General features: G+C 40.8%; 3 protein-coding genes across 4 annotated transcripts in view; 2 read left to right on the top strand and 1 right to left on the bottom strand.

The window, feature by feature from the left end:
* The window catches only part of washc3 (WASH complex subunit 3), a 4,377-nt gene extending 3,586 nt beyond the window's left edge, over window positions 1-791 (bottom strand). The window contains exon 1 of the mRNA XM_008300988.1: window positions 610-791. Within this exon, the coding sequence (XP_008299210.1) occupies window positions 610-660 (51 nt within the window). The 5' untranslated portion in view covers window positions 661-791. The remainder of the gene's footprint in view (window positions 1-609) is intronic.
* Window positions 792-1,741: 950 nt separating this feature from the next.
* Window positions 1,742-7,915, top strand: LOC103371614 (zinc finger protein 665). The gene is made up of 9 exons (XM_008300987.1): window positions 1,742-1,874; window positions 2,394-2,596; window positions 2,679-2,780; window positions 2,860-2,955; window positions 3,030-3,140; window positions 3,224-3,341; window positions 4,214-4,961; window positions 5,852-5,910; window positions 6,002-7,915. Exons 1-9 carry the CDS (start codon window positions 1,841-1,843, stop codon window positions 7,513-7,515), a joined length of 2,985 nt encoding a protein of 994 aa, XP_008299209.1. The 5' UTR covers window positions 1,742-1,840; the 3' UTR covers window positions 7,516-7,915.
* Window positions 7,916-15,078: 7,163 nt separating this feature from the next.
* def6c (DEF6 guanine nucleotide exchange factor c) overlaps window positions 15,079-16,562 on the top strand; it is a 10,074-nt gene continuing 8,590 nt past the window's right edge. Inside the window, exon 1 of one of the 2 annotated variants that reach the window (XM_008300985.1) lies at window positions 15,079-15,481. In XM_008300985.1, the coding sequence (XP_008299207.1) occupies window positions 15,386-15,481 (96 nt within the window). In that variant the 5' untranslated portion in view covers window positions 15,079-15,385. The remainder of the gene's footprint in view (window positions 15,482-16,562) is intronic. The other variant, XM_008300986.1, reaches the window with a different exon arrangement.

Below are 16,562 nucleotides of genomic sequence, written 5' to 3'. Positions count from 1 at the left end.
AATATTGAGAAATATTGATATTATTTGATACTATTCAGTGTCTGATGTTTCATGTGACATTCCTGCATAAAGGGGAGGAGTTCCACAGACACATAAATGAAAAACTATTCCTAGAAGTAAACTGGTTGTTATTAACAGTTATTTAATCTAGACTTATTACAGTTATTCTAACAGTACTTTAAATGCATATAAATTCTTATTTGTTGCAATGGTTCGATTTTAACCAATATATTTGCTGATGTATGCATCTGTAGTTTGCAGTGGCATCATTTTAGTGTAATTAAAACATTTCCATACTTGAAGATCAAATCTTAAAGTGAGAAGATCTGCATTTATCTTCTTGTAGAAGTAAAATATGTGACCTAATAAATTCTGCTTCCTTTAGAAGAAAAAAAACAGAGTGACAAAGTGTCCACAGTCTGGCAGCTGAAATGACAAACCGACAGACCAAGTACCACAGTTTCTGTCACAACTTTTGTATAAATCAGTTTATTTTATTTTATAACTAAATCTCCAGCTCTCCAGCAGCACTGTTTGACTTTCTTGTCATTTCCTCAGCAGCCTGTTAGCTAGCTACCGTCACTGTTAGCTAACTAGTTAAACGCCAACCTTTGTCAGATCCACTCCAGAGCCGACTATCGGCAGCCCGTCCTCGTCCATGATGGATTTTACAGGATTCCAGCTGATTAAAGTGCAGTTTTAAGACGAACAGCAAATAATTTCACTGTCAAAAGACAGAAAGCGGTGCATTAAAATGTTTGCAGTCAAACGTTTCACGTGACTCTGAGCTGCGTGACTGCGCCATGACGTCACAGCAGCGTGAGGAAGAGGTTTGAGCTTTTATTGTGAAGTCTAGCTTTCTGTTTTGAAAAGTTTATACAGAAACAGATTTTATTGTATCAAACGTTATGAAATAGGAATGAACAGAATAAAATCAACAGAGGTGTGAAGAGTATTCACTACACAGGCAGATAAAATGCATGAATAAGAGCTAGTGTAACAATAACGTTTGTCTCTCAGCAGTGGGTTGTGTTTTCTTTTTCTTTTTTTACTAACATCAAAATGATCCTTTCACACATTGATCCATTTGATTCTATTAAAACAACCGACAGATTAAGTGGAAAAATGCATCTGACATGTATTCCATAGAAAATTTGCTGTAAATGCATTGGTTTGTGTCTCTAACAAAAGGAGGTTCAGGACAACTTCTACGATTTAATTTGATCATCATTCTATCTAGTCTTACAAGCTGTTCGCACAGCTCTGACAGAGGAATAAACATAATATAAAAATAATAATAAATCCATAAAGTAAGACACCTAGAAATCTAGTAGTATTGCATGCAGTGCAAACAGCTCTGAAAACGTAAATCACCAGGATATGAAGGAGCTTTTGCATATTATAACTGTAAATGTCTTGGCATTTTTCTTGCTTAACTGTACACTTTTTTGTCTTGTGTCTTTGTGTTCAGTAACCTATGCACTATCAAGATCAAGATAATGTTAATGTCTTGTAGAGGGGGAAACTCTAGATTAAATTATTTATTGGTGAGCATCATTTATCTAAGCTGTTAAATGTTTATTCTTTATCAAGGAAAGTTGCATTATGATGGACATTTCAGTTTGTAATAGATGTGAAAGGGGAAAAAAACTGCTGAAGGGGGCTTTAAAGATGATGAGGAGGAAAGCGGTCATCAGTCTGAATATTTTATTTTGAAAAGCGAGACGCAGGAGGGAGTTGAGGATACGGTGCTTGCGTGCTAACAGCGCATGTTAGCCACCAAGTCAAACAACTGAATTTTGCATTAATTTCTCATCGCGACAAGTGGCGGCCTGCACTGATGGAGGTTTTTGGGTCAACAAAGAAACCAAACGGTACGTAAATGAGCAGCCTGCTGCCGCCGGAATGGAAAGTAAACTGTGTTTATCCCACTGACACAGTTAGCGGGACCCGTCTAATTAAAGGAATCAGTACATTCATTCTGTCAGACTGCAGCTGTCACATAAGATGTAAATATGATATATTAGCATTTAATATAATGTCAGAAAGTACACTTTATTATTCTGATATATAAAGTACAGCTTATTGGGTTGTATGTTAGAACTCTTATTTTATAGTTTTGTCCAGTATTTATACTGATTCATAGGCCTATAGCTTGTAGTTTAAATATAAGGCAGAATAAATAGAGTCATTAACTGTAGTAACAGTGTCATTGCTATGATTGAGCAAAGTGTTGGCTGTGTTACATGTCTAATCTGAAAGTTTTAATTTAAAGATTTTAAAACGAGTAAATTAAATGAGGGATTTTGTGTTTATTGCTGCAAGTCCACTCTGAGTTAAAAGCTCATTGCTGCCCTCCAGAGATCCTTTCTTACATTGCATCCTTGTTTCAGATCCTAGCCTGCCTCTGTCTTCCCTTCGCCTCCTGGTCCCTCCTCTGCAGCTCCTGTCTGCTGCTATGTGGCAGCTGGCGAAGCAGAAAGATGTGATGAACTACGAGAAGCTGCAGGAGTTTGTGTTCATGGTGACGGAGGCAGTACCTGGTCTGATCAACCACAGACAGAGAGCCCAGCTCATCCTCGGCCTACGAGCAAGGGTGAGCAGTACTTTGCGTCATCGACAATTGTGCTCATTTAGTTGTTAGAATTCTTCAGTAACTCAGTCTGATCATATTTCAGTTGATTCTGGAGCTGTGTAAAGGCTCCACGCCTGGTTCTGTTGATTCTCAAGTGATCCAGAGCTACTTGGACAGACTCCCAATAACCTCTGCAATCACAGACGTAAGTACAGTTAAGGACAACAGATAACACCAGTTAATGATTAGAACTCTTTTAATGACATGAATCCAATTTGTGGCAGTACAGGGATGCTGAGGTGAAAACAACAGAGTCTACTTTTATTGCACTTGTCCAGAGCCTGCTGAAAGATCCAATCGAGAGGGCATATTTCTTTCAGGTAAGAAGCATTTTGAAAATTAAGTATTTCTTTCCTTGAGAGAACATCAACTAACATTTCATTATCTTTTACAGGAGGTTTTCCCAGTGGAATACGGTCCACAGTATGATGCAGCGCTGCACGTGTTGCTGTGGGAGCTGCTCTCAAAGCTGGAAAAGCTGCTTCCAATACCAGACCTTAAACAGGTATTCATTCCATCAGTCAGGTTGTTCTACCTGTGCTGAGCCATTTGAACAAGGACTTAAAAACAGCTGCTCTATCATTACAGACTGCAGCCTGGCTCTGCTCTGCTCCTTCTATTTTGGAGGAATGTGTTCAGTCGTCACCTGAGGATCTGAGCTTAATCTTCGATCACTACAAAAGTTCAGGACTACTGAAAATGGCATGTAAGTGGAGCTGAAACAACTTGTCAACTGATCAAAATATAATATAATAATATCAAAGAAAAAAAGTACAATTTCAGATTTATGATCCAGTATCAGTTCTTACAATTTCATATTCAAGCTTTATTTGCATCTGTGCCTATTGTCGGTAAAAACACACAAAATTTGCATGAAAATATGTTATTTTCACAATTTTAAAACAAGGAGATTTGTTTATTTTTTGGATTTATTTTTATTTAAACAGGAAACGTGTCATTGAGGTGAAGAATCTCTTTTAAAAGAGCGTCAATTTAACAGTTTACTAAGACCTCATTTAATTTTTATGTAGACCTTATTTCACTTGTTTATGTGACAAGTTAAAGTTTACATAACTTACTCATACATTATGAGTGTGTGACAGTATCATAAAATCATATAAACATATATATGTCACAAGTATTCGATTTCAGAATTTTAAATTAAAACTTTTCACACTGTGTGCACATGAAATAAAATGAAATTCTTGGAAACACAGTGGTATTTTGACAGTGTTGGTCTTTATTAGGAGTTTCTGACATTTATTTAACTTAAATTTAATCAAATAGAAAAATAAATGCCAAAAACCTACTTCTGTATAACATAGTAGATGAAGTATATTTAGGTTTTAGACTGATGGTATAAACTGATGTTGGGACTTCTAAAATATTTTATTACCTATTTGTTAATGTTTTATTAAGTTAAACAATTGTTGGTTGGTGTGAAAAAATATCCTAAAAAATATAAAAGATCATTAATTACAGCCGTATATGTGAGTATCCTGAGCTCATGCTGTTAAAGTAGTAACGCTATCATCAGTAGGAACTAATTAATTTTTGCCGTGTTTCTGTTTTTTACAGATGGCCCCTCTTCCACTGTTGGTAACTGCATCATGTCGGCTTTATCGATTCCTCCTTCACAAAAGACAAACATATCAGTCGGACTGGAATCCATCCATAACTACGCCAACATACTGAACCCCATCACTTTTGCTGGATCAGACCAGTACAGTGTCGTCACCGTCTACACTGAAGTTGAAGTCGGAGCATCCGAGGTGGACGAGGAAATGATGGAATCAGCTGAAGTTCAAGTTCAGACAGATTTCTACGAGGAGGAGATTGTGGCTGTGAGCACGGATAACACTGGCAGTGAGGAGGCAACTGGCGTGAGGTCTGAGGAATCGAGTGAAACTGTAGATGTAGCGAAAGCTTTGGAGACTTTGACAAAAACTTTTGCATTACGGAAGGAGAGCCTGGGTCAGGATGCAACAATGGGAAAGAGCAATGATTCGTCCCTTAATGACGGGCTTGGGTCTGGAAATGGACCAGATGAAGGAAAAGCACAAGAAGGACATGAAACAAGTGACCAAACAGAGGAGAAAAGAGAAAACACTGCAGAACAAGTGATGAATGATTTCCAGCCTGGAGGATTAGAGAGCAATACAGACTCTTGCACCGACCTGAAGGAAAACGTTTCCAGTGACGTGACTGAAACACAACAGTCTGACTCTTCAGCTAACATACGCAGATCTTCACGTCTGCAAACAAAGACTTCACCGTCGTGGAAAATCAAGAGGACGACAAGAGGAGTTGGCGAAGAACCAAAAATGTACAAAAACGATTTATACTGTGATCCTGTAAATGTTTCCTATTGTTATCAGTTTTTTGTCACTCGATTTTCTGCAGCCAAAACACCTGCAACATTACATAAGAACAGCACCAAAAACAGCTACTGGAGACACATTTGTTATGATTTTTTTCGCCATGAATGCAGTTGTGTTTTGATTAATTTGTTGTTTTAAATCTTGAAAAGCACCTTTTTTTTAAAAAAAAATGTGTGCTTATTTTAGTCTAAAGATACAGCACATGTCAGTTTGACCGTTAATAGATTTATTTAGGAAGTAAAACAATAGTTTGACATTTAATGAATATGCCTTTTTGCTTTAAAGCTGAGACTTGGAAAAAGAAGATCAATCACTACTCTTATGTCTGCTGGGTTTTCACGATCATTGAATTATAGTTGATTATTAATTTTCTGACAAAAGATTAATGATCTAATTGTATTTTTCAGTTAAATTAATGCCTTATTAGCTTTAAACTACTGATATTAGCGTCTTTGACTGCAACCTTTTTGCTGCAAATCTGACAAATCGCACCTACAGCACGTATGAAGCAACAGCCAGCAGCCTGGAACACCTACTTAAGATAACAAAATCTGCCTGACAGCACTGCTGAAGCTCACTAATTAACATGTTATTGTGGTGATAGTAGGCAGCGTCTGTTGTCTTTGCACATAGCCAGGCTAGCTGTTTCCCAAGGCTTTCAGTCTTTGTGCTAAGCTAACTAGTTGTTGTTTACTTGTTTACTGTACAAATATGAGAGTGGTTCTCATTTGATGCTCATCATGAAGCCGAGAATTTGTTTATGGTGCACAATTATTTACAGAAATGTTAAAATTATCTTTATTTAAAGATTTACGTGATGTTTTTGTTTCTCCAGGAGCACAACTGATGTGTCAGTTGCCCCGTCTGTGATCGCCATCAAAGGATCTGACAAAGGTATATGACACAAAGAAGAGAATAATGTTAGACTTGTTTCTGAAAACTCAAAGATTTTACCCACTCACCTATTTCTTTTTCTTATATGCAGATGATTCAGAGGAGACGATGTCTATCATCTTCACCTGCTCTCAGTGTCCTTTCCATCTCTCGGATGTAAACAGTCCCCCTCACTTCCACATGCAGAGTGTTAACACAGGAGTGTACAGGACTCTTTCAGGAACCAAATTTACACCATCTCCCTCCAGCACTGATGAAATATTTACATCCATTAAACTTTTTCCCAAAGAAAACATAGAGGAGAGAAAAGCAGAGCAGCCTGACAGTCAAAGTAAACTAAATGTTTCTCAGTCACTCAGCAGACAGAAGGCGCTCACATGTGAAACGTGTGGGAAGACATTCACCCGGACGTCAGACGTCAGGAGACACCAGCTCACCCACACCGGAGAGCGACCGTTTCACTGCTCACAGTGCGACCGAACTTTCCAGCACTCATGGGATCTGGCAAAGCACGAGAGTAAACATCACGGCATGGCCATCTCCTTCTCATGCCAGCTGTGCAGGAGCTCCTTCGCTAATCTCAAAGCACTGACCGTCCACCATAAAAAGGTTCACTCAGAGGAGAGCCAGCTCCCTCAGATCTGCTCCATCTGCAGCCGGAGCTTCCCTTCTCCCTCAGAGCTGCTTGAGCACAGGAAGTCCCACGTCACTACTAAACGCTACATCTGCCAGAAGTGCGGCGAAGGCTTTGACTCCCTGCTCGCACGCTCCCAACACCGGCAGATGCATCAGGTGAAGCATCAGTTTAAATGCCCACATTGTGAGAAAACATACACCCGGAGGTCCGACGTAAAGAGGCACCTGTCCACTCACACTGGAGAGCGACCTTATCAATGCAACCAGTGCAGCAAACAGTTCTCGCTCCGCTTTATGCTCATCAAACATCTCCGTGTTCACACAGGCGAGCGGCCTTTCCAGTGCTCCCACTGCCCCAAGAGGTTCACTCTGGTGTCAGTGCTGGCCAGACATGAGAGGATGCACACTGGGGAGAAACCGTTCCTCTGTTCTCAATGCGGGAAAGGGTTTTTGTCACAAGGCGAGCTCTCGAAGCATCACAGGTCACATGTGGATGACAGACCCTACCCCTGCTCTCAGTGCGACAAACGTTTCAAGAGCAAGAAAACCCAGCAAGAACATATAGTCTCTCACACCGGCGCCCGCCCGTACCCCTGCACCTACTGCGGCAAAGGCTTCACCAAACCATACGCACTGACCAGACACAACCTCATTCACACAGGAGAGAGGCCGTTCCCCTGCGGACACTGCGACAAGTCCTTCCTCACGCTCAGCGAGGCTCAGCTGCACCAGAGAATTCACACGGGCGAAAGGCCGTATCCCTGCAACATGTGTGAGCTCAAGTTCAAGAGCTCATCAGAGCTGGCACGACACAAACGCTGCCATTCTGGGTTGAAGCGGGTGAAACCATATTGTGAACAGTGCATGAAAGCGTTCGCCTCCAAGGCCAAACTGATGAAACACATGGAGACACACAAGGACGAGGGAGGAGCAGCACAGACTGTGGACTCAAGAGAATCAAGTACTTAAATACATAATAGACTTTGTCAGTGGTTCAACCAGTGAAAATGTAAAATAGAGTGTTTATTGTTTCAGAATGGTTAGGTTTACATGTTTACAGTTATCAAATTTAAGAAGTTCTGATGAGAGAGTGTATTTTGGCTGATCTGAGGGGTGTACCATGAAACAAGTGTGACTTAGCCAGGCTTTCTTTGCATTAGCTGAGGGCTGTCATACAAAGCGAGATTAGCGGGTTAGCAAAGTACCTTTGAGTAAATTTTGCAGAAACACCAAACTTGTTAAACACAAATCTTTCTGACATATCAGCTTAACTCTTCTCACTTTGCAACAGGGGAAGAATAATTATGTTCAAAATGGAAATCACAAGTGAACAAAAAGTGTTCAATAAATAGATTTTTTTTACTCCGTATGCTGCACTCGTTTCCTTCTCTGTGTTGTAGTTGTAATATTTTGTGCTTAAATGAAAACAAGGGCACCTCTCTCATCTTTAGAAGGAGGCGAGCAAGTGGCAAATAAGTGAGAAGACGTCTTCGTCTGAGGCTGTAACATCTGAGAAAATGTTGACGTAAAGGTTTACAGTAAACAGGTGATACGTGGAGGAGCATCAGTTCAAGGGACAGATTGTATAACTTGAGAGTTGTACAATATACAGCCCAGAATGATAGACGTACAATAAATCCTGCTTTTAGAGTACAATGTTCAGTTTCTGCTGAGAGTTATATTGCATTAGAGTACATCATCATATTTACCAAACTAAGTATTTAGATCATTAACAAGGACAGGAAATCAGAAAAACATTTATACTGCACCAACTTTGATTTGTTTGAAATGATTTTCGTCATTTGTCAATATTAACTGTTGAATGCATTGACCTGAAATTAGGTACGCATTCCCTTAAGGAGTAAATAAAACGACTTTAATAATTACATAATGTTTCATTTATCACCATCATCTCATCATCAATGTAACCTCTCATGGTCCGATTAATCCAAACTGCATTTTTTGTGCAGATTATTGAATGTTGCACAGCTGAGCATAGCATTGCTGTAGACTCTTGTTTCTACCATTGGGGTCTCTATGAATTCACAAAATGAAACAATTTAGGAAATCCCTGGTTGAACACTTGAAGATATGCAAGCTGTCACAAACAACAAGGAGCTGCAAGTTTAACTTTGTTTAAAGCATATGCTGCCGTATAGTGTTTATTTATTGAATGGACTGTTTCAAAGGAGCGACTCTGCAACCCACTTCTCCAAACTCATTGATTTTCAAGGAGTTGTACTTTGAAATCTGATCCTGCATGTCAGGTGATGTGTTTTCTTTCCTTTCTATCCAAAGTGCACATAAAACTGAATGACCTGCTGAAAGTGATGGTTGTAGTGTAAAGATTCCTTCTTAAACATCATAAACATGATCTCATTTCCTCTACAGACCTTCAGCTGCCTGTTGTAGAAGCAATCTGCCCCTGCTCACTGGAGAACTAATGAAAAGCATTGTGGTCAGTCCAGTCGAATTTCATTTATTTTTAATACAGGAAAATAAAAGTAAAAGGTGTATCATGAGAGCAGATTGCAACCTCACCCCCTCTCCCCTCCCCTCCCGTCAGTTTTTCTGGGTATTCCCCTCGCTGTCATCATTTCAGTATTATGGGTATCCTCGTAAAATAAGGTATTTGAATGTGTTTAATTAACTGAGACGCTTTAATTAGCTCTGACCAAGCGGGTGGTTGATTGGGGGAAGGCCGATGCCAGGCAGGAATCACTGGGATAAAACTGGCTGCATCGTTTAACAGGGGACCAACAAAGTGCAATAATAACATGTCTAAAGGGGTTAGAAAATGGTTTTCTATTTTTAGCTTGCTTCATGTTTTGAATTTAATCTGAATTGTTGAGACATTCTACAACATAGGAACTGGGTTAAAATAATGTGAAAATGGTCAATATGTTTAAATGTAAGTTCATTTCTAGGATCAAAATTCCACTTTATATTTTATATGAGAGGCAACAAACAACAAACAAAAGAATAAAGGGCTAATTTTTGTACTCAAACTGATAAATGCCCTGTAAATATATTCTCCTAAACTGCTTCTGACAGTGACAATCCTTAAACTTTAATGTTTGGGTTACGTAAAAGGAGCGTTTTCTCTATTTGTGTTTTTGCTTTATTAATAAGTGGCAATGAATCTGTGTTTTGTGCATCAAAAAACACCCACACAGCCCCTATTAGGCAAATTAGCAGGGGTTTTGAGTCTTAATAAGTAAGGCTGTTTTTCGAAACTTTACCTCTGCTCGATGCTTATTTATTCATCTAAGTGCGTTTTTGGCCGGTGCATTGAGCGTGCAGGGACAACCTCAGGCGATGCGAGAATGCCTTTCTGTTTTAAGATAAGCTTTTACTGCGCTGACTAAATCTAAATGTCAACACATTCACTGTATGGACACAGTTTTTCCCACTGAGCTCATTTACTCTACAAATGGAAAATAGTAAAATTCAAAGGGATGCCTCCTCCACACCGAAAGAGGGTGTGCATGGGTGGATTCTCAGTTCATCCCACTGCAATCACCTCTTGAATTGACCGGAGTGAGGGGCAGCAGCGGGCAGGCAGATGTCGGGATGTGACTATCAGCGGAGGGATTTAGAGTATCGGTGACCATGCAGGTGGAAAAAACACCTGAAATAAACCGATGAAAAGGGTGGAAACAAGGCGGCTGTGGATGCAGATAACGACGGAACGCGACACCTATCATTGTGATTTACAGTCCAGTTGGCGTTGGTGTTGTTGGTGGCGGATTAATAACCAGTCATAAAGAGGTGGGAGGAGGATTGTGTGTTGCAGGAGGACGAGACTGAAGGGATTGATAGAGGGAGGAAGAGAGAGGGGGAGTGTGCAAGAGAGAGAGAGAGAGAGAGAGGGGAGTAGATAAAACCATAACCGGGATCATGAGCTCCGCATTGCCTTACGACTCGCTGTCAGCCCGGCCGAGTCCCAGCAGAAGAGCTCTGGAATGGGAGCGCGAGCAGCTAGCTGTACGACGGCTGTCTTCTCCGAGAGGTCTCGACCTGCTCACTCCTCCTCCTCTTCCTCGTCGACCCTCGGCCATCCCTGGCTACCTGCTGCCTCCGTACCAGGAGCAAGAGGAGCAGCTCCAACACCAGCAGCAGCGTCTGTCCCTGTCCGTGTGCTCAGAAGCCTCGCTGGCGCCCCCTGCAGCTCCACCTGTGGGCGCTGCCCCACCCTGCTGCCGCCCAGTGGGAGTCATGCACCTCCTGCGTCTCGGGCTCCTGGCCTTCAGCTGCCTCTTCTGGGCAGCTGGCTTGGCCCTGTTCACCCTGGGTGTGTGGGCTCAGATTTCCCTGGCGGACTACATGCTGCTGTCTGCCAACCGTTACCCCAACGCCCCGCTCATCCTCCTTTCCACAGGTGCTGCCGTCACCGCCTGGGGCTTCCTGGGTTGTCTGGGGGTGGCTGCAAACCTGCCCTGCGTGCTGAGGGCTTACGGGTTCTTCCAACTTGCTGCACTTGTAGCCGGTTTGGCAGCTGGACTCTCAGGCCTATTCTACCGCGAAGACATCGCCGGAGGATTTCGCAGCGGTTTACAGCGAGCGGTGGCGGGCTACACCGAGGATGAAGGCCGTGCCGATGCTCTAGACAGCCTGCAGAGGGCCCTTGAGTGTTGTGGCGCCGACGGTTGGCGCGACTGGCTAACGTCGGACTGGGCGATCCAACATATGACCTTCCTGCCCATCGAGAACGGCACCTCAGTGTCCCTGCCGGACAGCTGCTGTGTGAGGCGCAAGGGCTGCAAAAATCGACCTCTTCTGTCAGATGATATCGAAGGAGTAGCTGCTGCGAGAATCCACCCACACGGCTGCTTCCGCAAAGTCTTCAGCTTGGTCAACGACAACGTCTTCCACATTGCTGCCACCGTGTTGGGATTAGCCTTCATGCAGATCGGAGGCATCGCCCTGGCTTGTCTACTGGCCAACAAACTGACACCCAGACAACACCGACGTGTCGTAGCACATTAATAGTCAATCTAGAAAACTTGGCTAGTACCTCTGGGGTTTGACCAATTTGTAGAAAAATAGGAATTGGAATGAGCAATGGCACTTGAGTGTAATAGAGTTGTGAGGTGGGGCAAGTTGCTATTGGTGCATTCAGGCTTCTGGAAGGAAAAAAAAATCCCTTCATAATAGTCTATTTGGAGGCCTTCTAAGGCTCACAAAGCTGTGGAACTATTTTAATATGATCAGTATACAAAACCAGAACCTGATTGGTGGCATATAATTTTCTGTACATAAAACATAAGGACAAAAATCAACTGCAATTCTTGTTTATATTTTTGTAAGAAACATTGAATTGCAGAGATTTAAAGTTAACATTTTGCAGAAAATTGATTCTTATATTACCTCAAGCAATTTAAATGAATGCTCTTCCTTTTGCAGCTGTATTGCACTCACTGGTCTGAGCCTGAATCCACATAATAATGACACATTCTGTTACATTCAAGATGGATGGAAAGTGACTCCTTGGTTTAACTTTTGTTTGTTACATGCAGGGAGATGGTATATTGGAAAAAAAAACTGGGGTTGCGCCAGATTGACTTTAAATCACTAAATAGTAGTACAATGACACTTTGACTTTTCTTCCTTCTTGGTATATGGATTGTTTAAAAGACAGCATGAATTAATATGCTTCTCTCTATATATATAATGTATAAAAACTATTCTGAATGTAACATATTCATATTATTTGATCCTCTTTTAGTACATTTCAGCACCGAATGCACAGGAATGTTCACCAGCATTTTTCCACGTAGTTATTTAGTCTGGCTGTGTTCAACAGATGTTTGTATCTACATCATTTAGTTTCTCCATCACAAAGACAACACTGTGCTCGAAAGGTGCTTTTGAAAAGCTTTTGAAGAGAGCTTAACGTATTGCTGTCTGGTATTTTGTGCTGTTTATACAGCTGAAAGACTGTAGTCTGTCTGTTTTCACTGTGTAGAGTGCTTTGGTTCGAGATTTTTGTAATATTATGACTGCTTCAAAACGTTTTCTTTCAGATGTCAGTGTGTTGTTAGATGTTCTGAGGCACAACATTGAAATGTATGAATAACACTTTTCAAAATATTGAGTTATATTGCATGGCCCAGATCATGTCCAGCCTACTAGCATGAAACACCAAGATTTCTGAATTTTTCTCACCTCAAGTTGATTTACAGTAAATAAAGAGTCACTATTTTGAGAAATATCTTCATACATTCAGGATTAGATGAGAGTATTGATAGCATTTTTAATTTCCGTGTACTAAATATGACAGTACAACCAAAGGATAGCAGTCTTTAGGCTAGACTAAGCTAATTAGCTAATTTCTGAACACTAAATACAAAGCCACAACCAGAAGTTTGCAGTCTATGTAAGGCTAAGTTAGTTTGTTCATTTCTTTCTGCTAGATGTTAAGTTACAACCAGCAGCTAGCAGTCTTTATGCTAAGCTAAGCTAGTTAGTGTAGTCTAACCTAAAGAGTGAAAGAAGAGAAAAAGCTAGCTTGGCTAGTTAATTTATTGAGTTTTTCATTTCACCCATAAAAACATACAAAACATGATAAACAAGACAGATATGGCGTTATTACTGTGCTAGTTTTATGCAATTATTTTTACCGGTGGATATAGCCAGGCTAGCTAGCTCTTTTCCCTTGTTTCCAGTGATAATGCTAGCTTTTGCTAAGAGGCTGCTGGCAAACTTATCTTCATATATGACATTTGAACATGGTGTTGATCTTTTAATACGTTTGAGCAAGAAAACAAATGGGTCTATTTCAAAAAAACTATTTCTTTGATTAATGTAAGAGTGTTTTTATCGTGTATGAACTTGTTTTTGTACATATTTTGAGATAACTATGCACTGAAATGACACAAATGATACAAAGCCTTCCTTCCAGCCTCCTCATCATACATCTTTCATGTTTCAGTTAGGCCGTATTGCTCTTGTAGCTGTAACGTATGATATACATCCCAAATACAATAATGTGTAATATATTGTAATAATTACCAACAGTGCAAGCAAGCATGACTGAGACTGTAAACTATATGTCGACAATAAACAAAAAATCTTTGCCTCATCACGGGAGTTGATATTGATTAGACACTGGGAATAGTAATGTCACGGTCTGCTGCCCTTGAATATATTGCATTTCTAAACGGCAACAGCAATCTTGTAATACAGTGTTGATGTAGGTAAAAAACACGCAATGAAGTACGGCACTGATCAGAATTATGTCTAATAAACATCCTGTGAAGCACTTTCAGGGTTTTAGTGTGTTTTTTTTCCTGTTTAGGGTAGAATTATATCATTCATTATAGCTAGAGGTGGGTTTTAGCCTCCTGTCTGCATTTTAAAGAGCTTTAGAAACAGCTCTATATCTTTATTTTATGAGAAAGGCCATGCTGGAAGTGCGCCAGAGTGGTAAATTGTCATTGCTGGGAGTGGTCGATCCTCACTGAGACCGCTGGCTGGGCAATTCTGAATTATGACGAACTGAATGACATCTCATTTCTACCAAGCACCTGAGACGATGGTGATTAGATCTGCCCTTGGAGGGAGACAATAGATCGTCTGCAACATAGGCGTATATGCACCGCTGAGTGTAATGAAATGGCAACCTGACCCAGCATTTATTAGTTTATGGAATGCAAAATAATACGATGTGCAATTGGATATTATAAAGGAGATTTTTTTATACTTAAACCAAAAAAATGTACCTTAAAACATAAATATATCAACATGTAGAGGCCACAGCCTAAAGCTTCTCTGTCCCTAAACAATGACAACCATTTTCATGACCTAATTATGCTATTGATTAGCCTACATTAGGCTCTAACAAGGCTTGCGGATGCTGTCTGATTGCGCTGTCCTTATTCTGAGGTTAAACTGTATCTACACTCACAGCTTCATCACACAAAAGATGAGCTCTGAGTGCTATGGAAATGGCACCTTAAGTCAGGGAAACTCCAGGGGGGCTTTTTGTTCGCTTGAAAACTATTTTAGGTCAGGTACTAGATTTAATATTACTTCTGACTTCTGCTGAAACAAAACAAAAACATTCACAGGAGCAACACAAAGTGGCTGCAGACTGATGTGTAGCTCATGTGTGTAAATCATGGCACCAAAACACAGGAAATATGAAGAACTATACGATAATTTATGAAAAATAATTAGAAATCCCAAAATAAATGACTGAAATGCACATGAAATCCTTCAATAAAAGGATATCTTATTCAGTTGTTAAATTATCTGAATACTTAGAGTTGTTGTAAAAATGTAAAAGCCATATTGTTGCATCTTTGAGCTTCAGATTTTCACTCTGCTCAGATAAATATAGCTTTAGGCTCTATACACAAAAGGGTGTGTCTCTAAAACCTCTACAAGCCTCCTGACTCTGATAACAACACGGATCCCTCTTATTTGGTGTTTGGCTGGCTGCACTTTTGGAATTCGAAACCTGTGCTGTCTGGAAAATCGTATTCGTTGCAAGTGTAGCTTGAAATATGTCCAGATTTGGCTTGTAGATTTAGAATTTTCGAATGCCATTGTTTAGAGCAACATATCCAAAGTGTGTCTTTAATCGCTTGTTTGAAGTGAAACTATTTTCAGCGGAGGAACTGGTAGAACTCCAGACTTTATCTCAACTCTCCGCCTCTTGAAGTCCGACCTACATCTGACTACTTTGGTCCTTTGCCGTTTGCACAGCAGTCTGCGCTCTGCCCCACATTTAATTTGGTAATTCTCGCCGCCACCGCTCGCCTGACGCTGCGTAAAAGCCGCTGCGCACCGCTTAGAAATGTAGTTGTTTTTACGCACAACCGCGGTCTCCAAAATGGACCTAAGAGCCGAACTCCTCAAGTCCATCTGGTACGCTTTTACATCGCTGGACGTGGAGAAGTGCGGGAAAGTGTCCAAATCGCAGCTAAAGGTAAGCAGGAAAGCAGAGAGAATTTTTGAGTTGAGGAAACTAAGGCCGAGGGGCGTCCACTGGACAGCACACAGACAGACCCACACGGTGTTTTACTCATTTTTGTTCCATTCAGTATCACTTTTTTGTCTGTCCATAGACAAGGCAGAACTCACGAGTAGTTGCATTTACATCTTTTGACAATTTGTGTAATAGTGTGTGACTCAAATGTGCCATCTCATGAACAGTTAACACAGAAATATCCGAAAGGCTCGGACACAAATGTAAATATTTGTAAACGCTATTTCCAACAGACACACAGTCTTTTCAAATTGAGGTGAGACCACTTCTAGCTTCAAGCTCAAAGTCCAACCTTTTCCTGTGGCCCACAAACACATAGTGACATAACACCACCATTGTCAGGGTTTTTAAAATAAAACACAGCAACAAGTAGAGATCTTATTTTTTCCCATCTTTCCACCTCGGTAAGTGTTATATTGCTTCCCGTCCAGTCCCTACATGCCTGTCTGAGCCTCCATAGGTGAGAAGAATCCAGGGAAATAGCAGAAAGCTGTCCTGACATGCAGAGCCACTGAGGACTGGCTGCTTGAGCTTGTGTTTGTGTGTTTGTGCATTTATGAAGAAACAGGGAGTGTAGACAAAGATTAGGTGCTCACCTTTATACATTCAAAGTGACACATACAAAAGGGTGACAGATTAGAGAAAAACCTGAAAAAGTGAGTGGAGAAACACAACAAATGTGGATGTTTACACACATGCGCACTACAGGGTACAATTAAGGAATTAACATCCAATCCAGCTCTGCATGAACAGAGTGAGCTGATTCAGATTTTGGATCAAGATGGCAAGAAGAGAAGATCCAAATGGCTTTGAAAGGGGTTCATTATTGTGGCACAGATGGCAGGAGCTTCAGTCACTAAGACTGATCAACTGGCTTCCAGAGGAAAAGTGACTATAGTGACATCTGCATTTCGATATATAGGAAAGACTTCAATAAATAGGGTTGTAAAGGAGTATTGACAGTGACATTTGATGCGTGTGATACTTGTGGGTTAGAATGATATGTGTAGAACAACAGAAG

Source organism: Stegastes partitus, unplaced genomic scaffold, assembly GCF_000690725.1.
Source record: "Stegastes partitus isolate 25-593 unplaced genomic scaffold, Stegastes_partitus-1.0.2 Scaffold1620, whole genome shotgun sequence".
Classification (NCBI taxonomy): domain Eukaryota; kingdom Metazoa; phylum Chordata; class Actinopteri; family Pomacentridae; genus Stegastes; species Stegastes partitus.
Note: the sequence above shows the minus strand (reverse complement) of the source record. Positions and strands in the feature narration are given on the sequence as shown.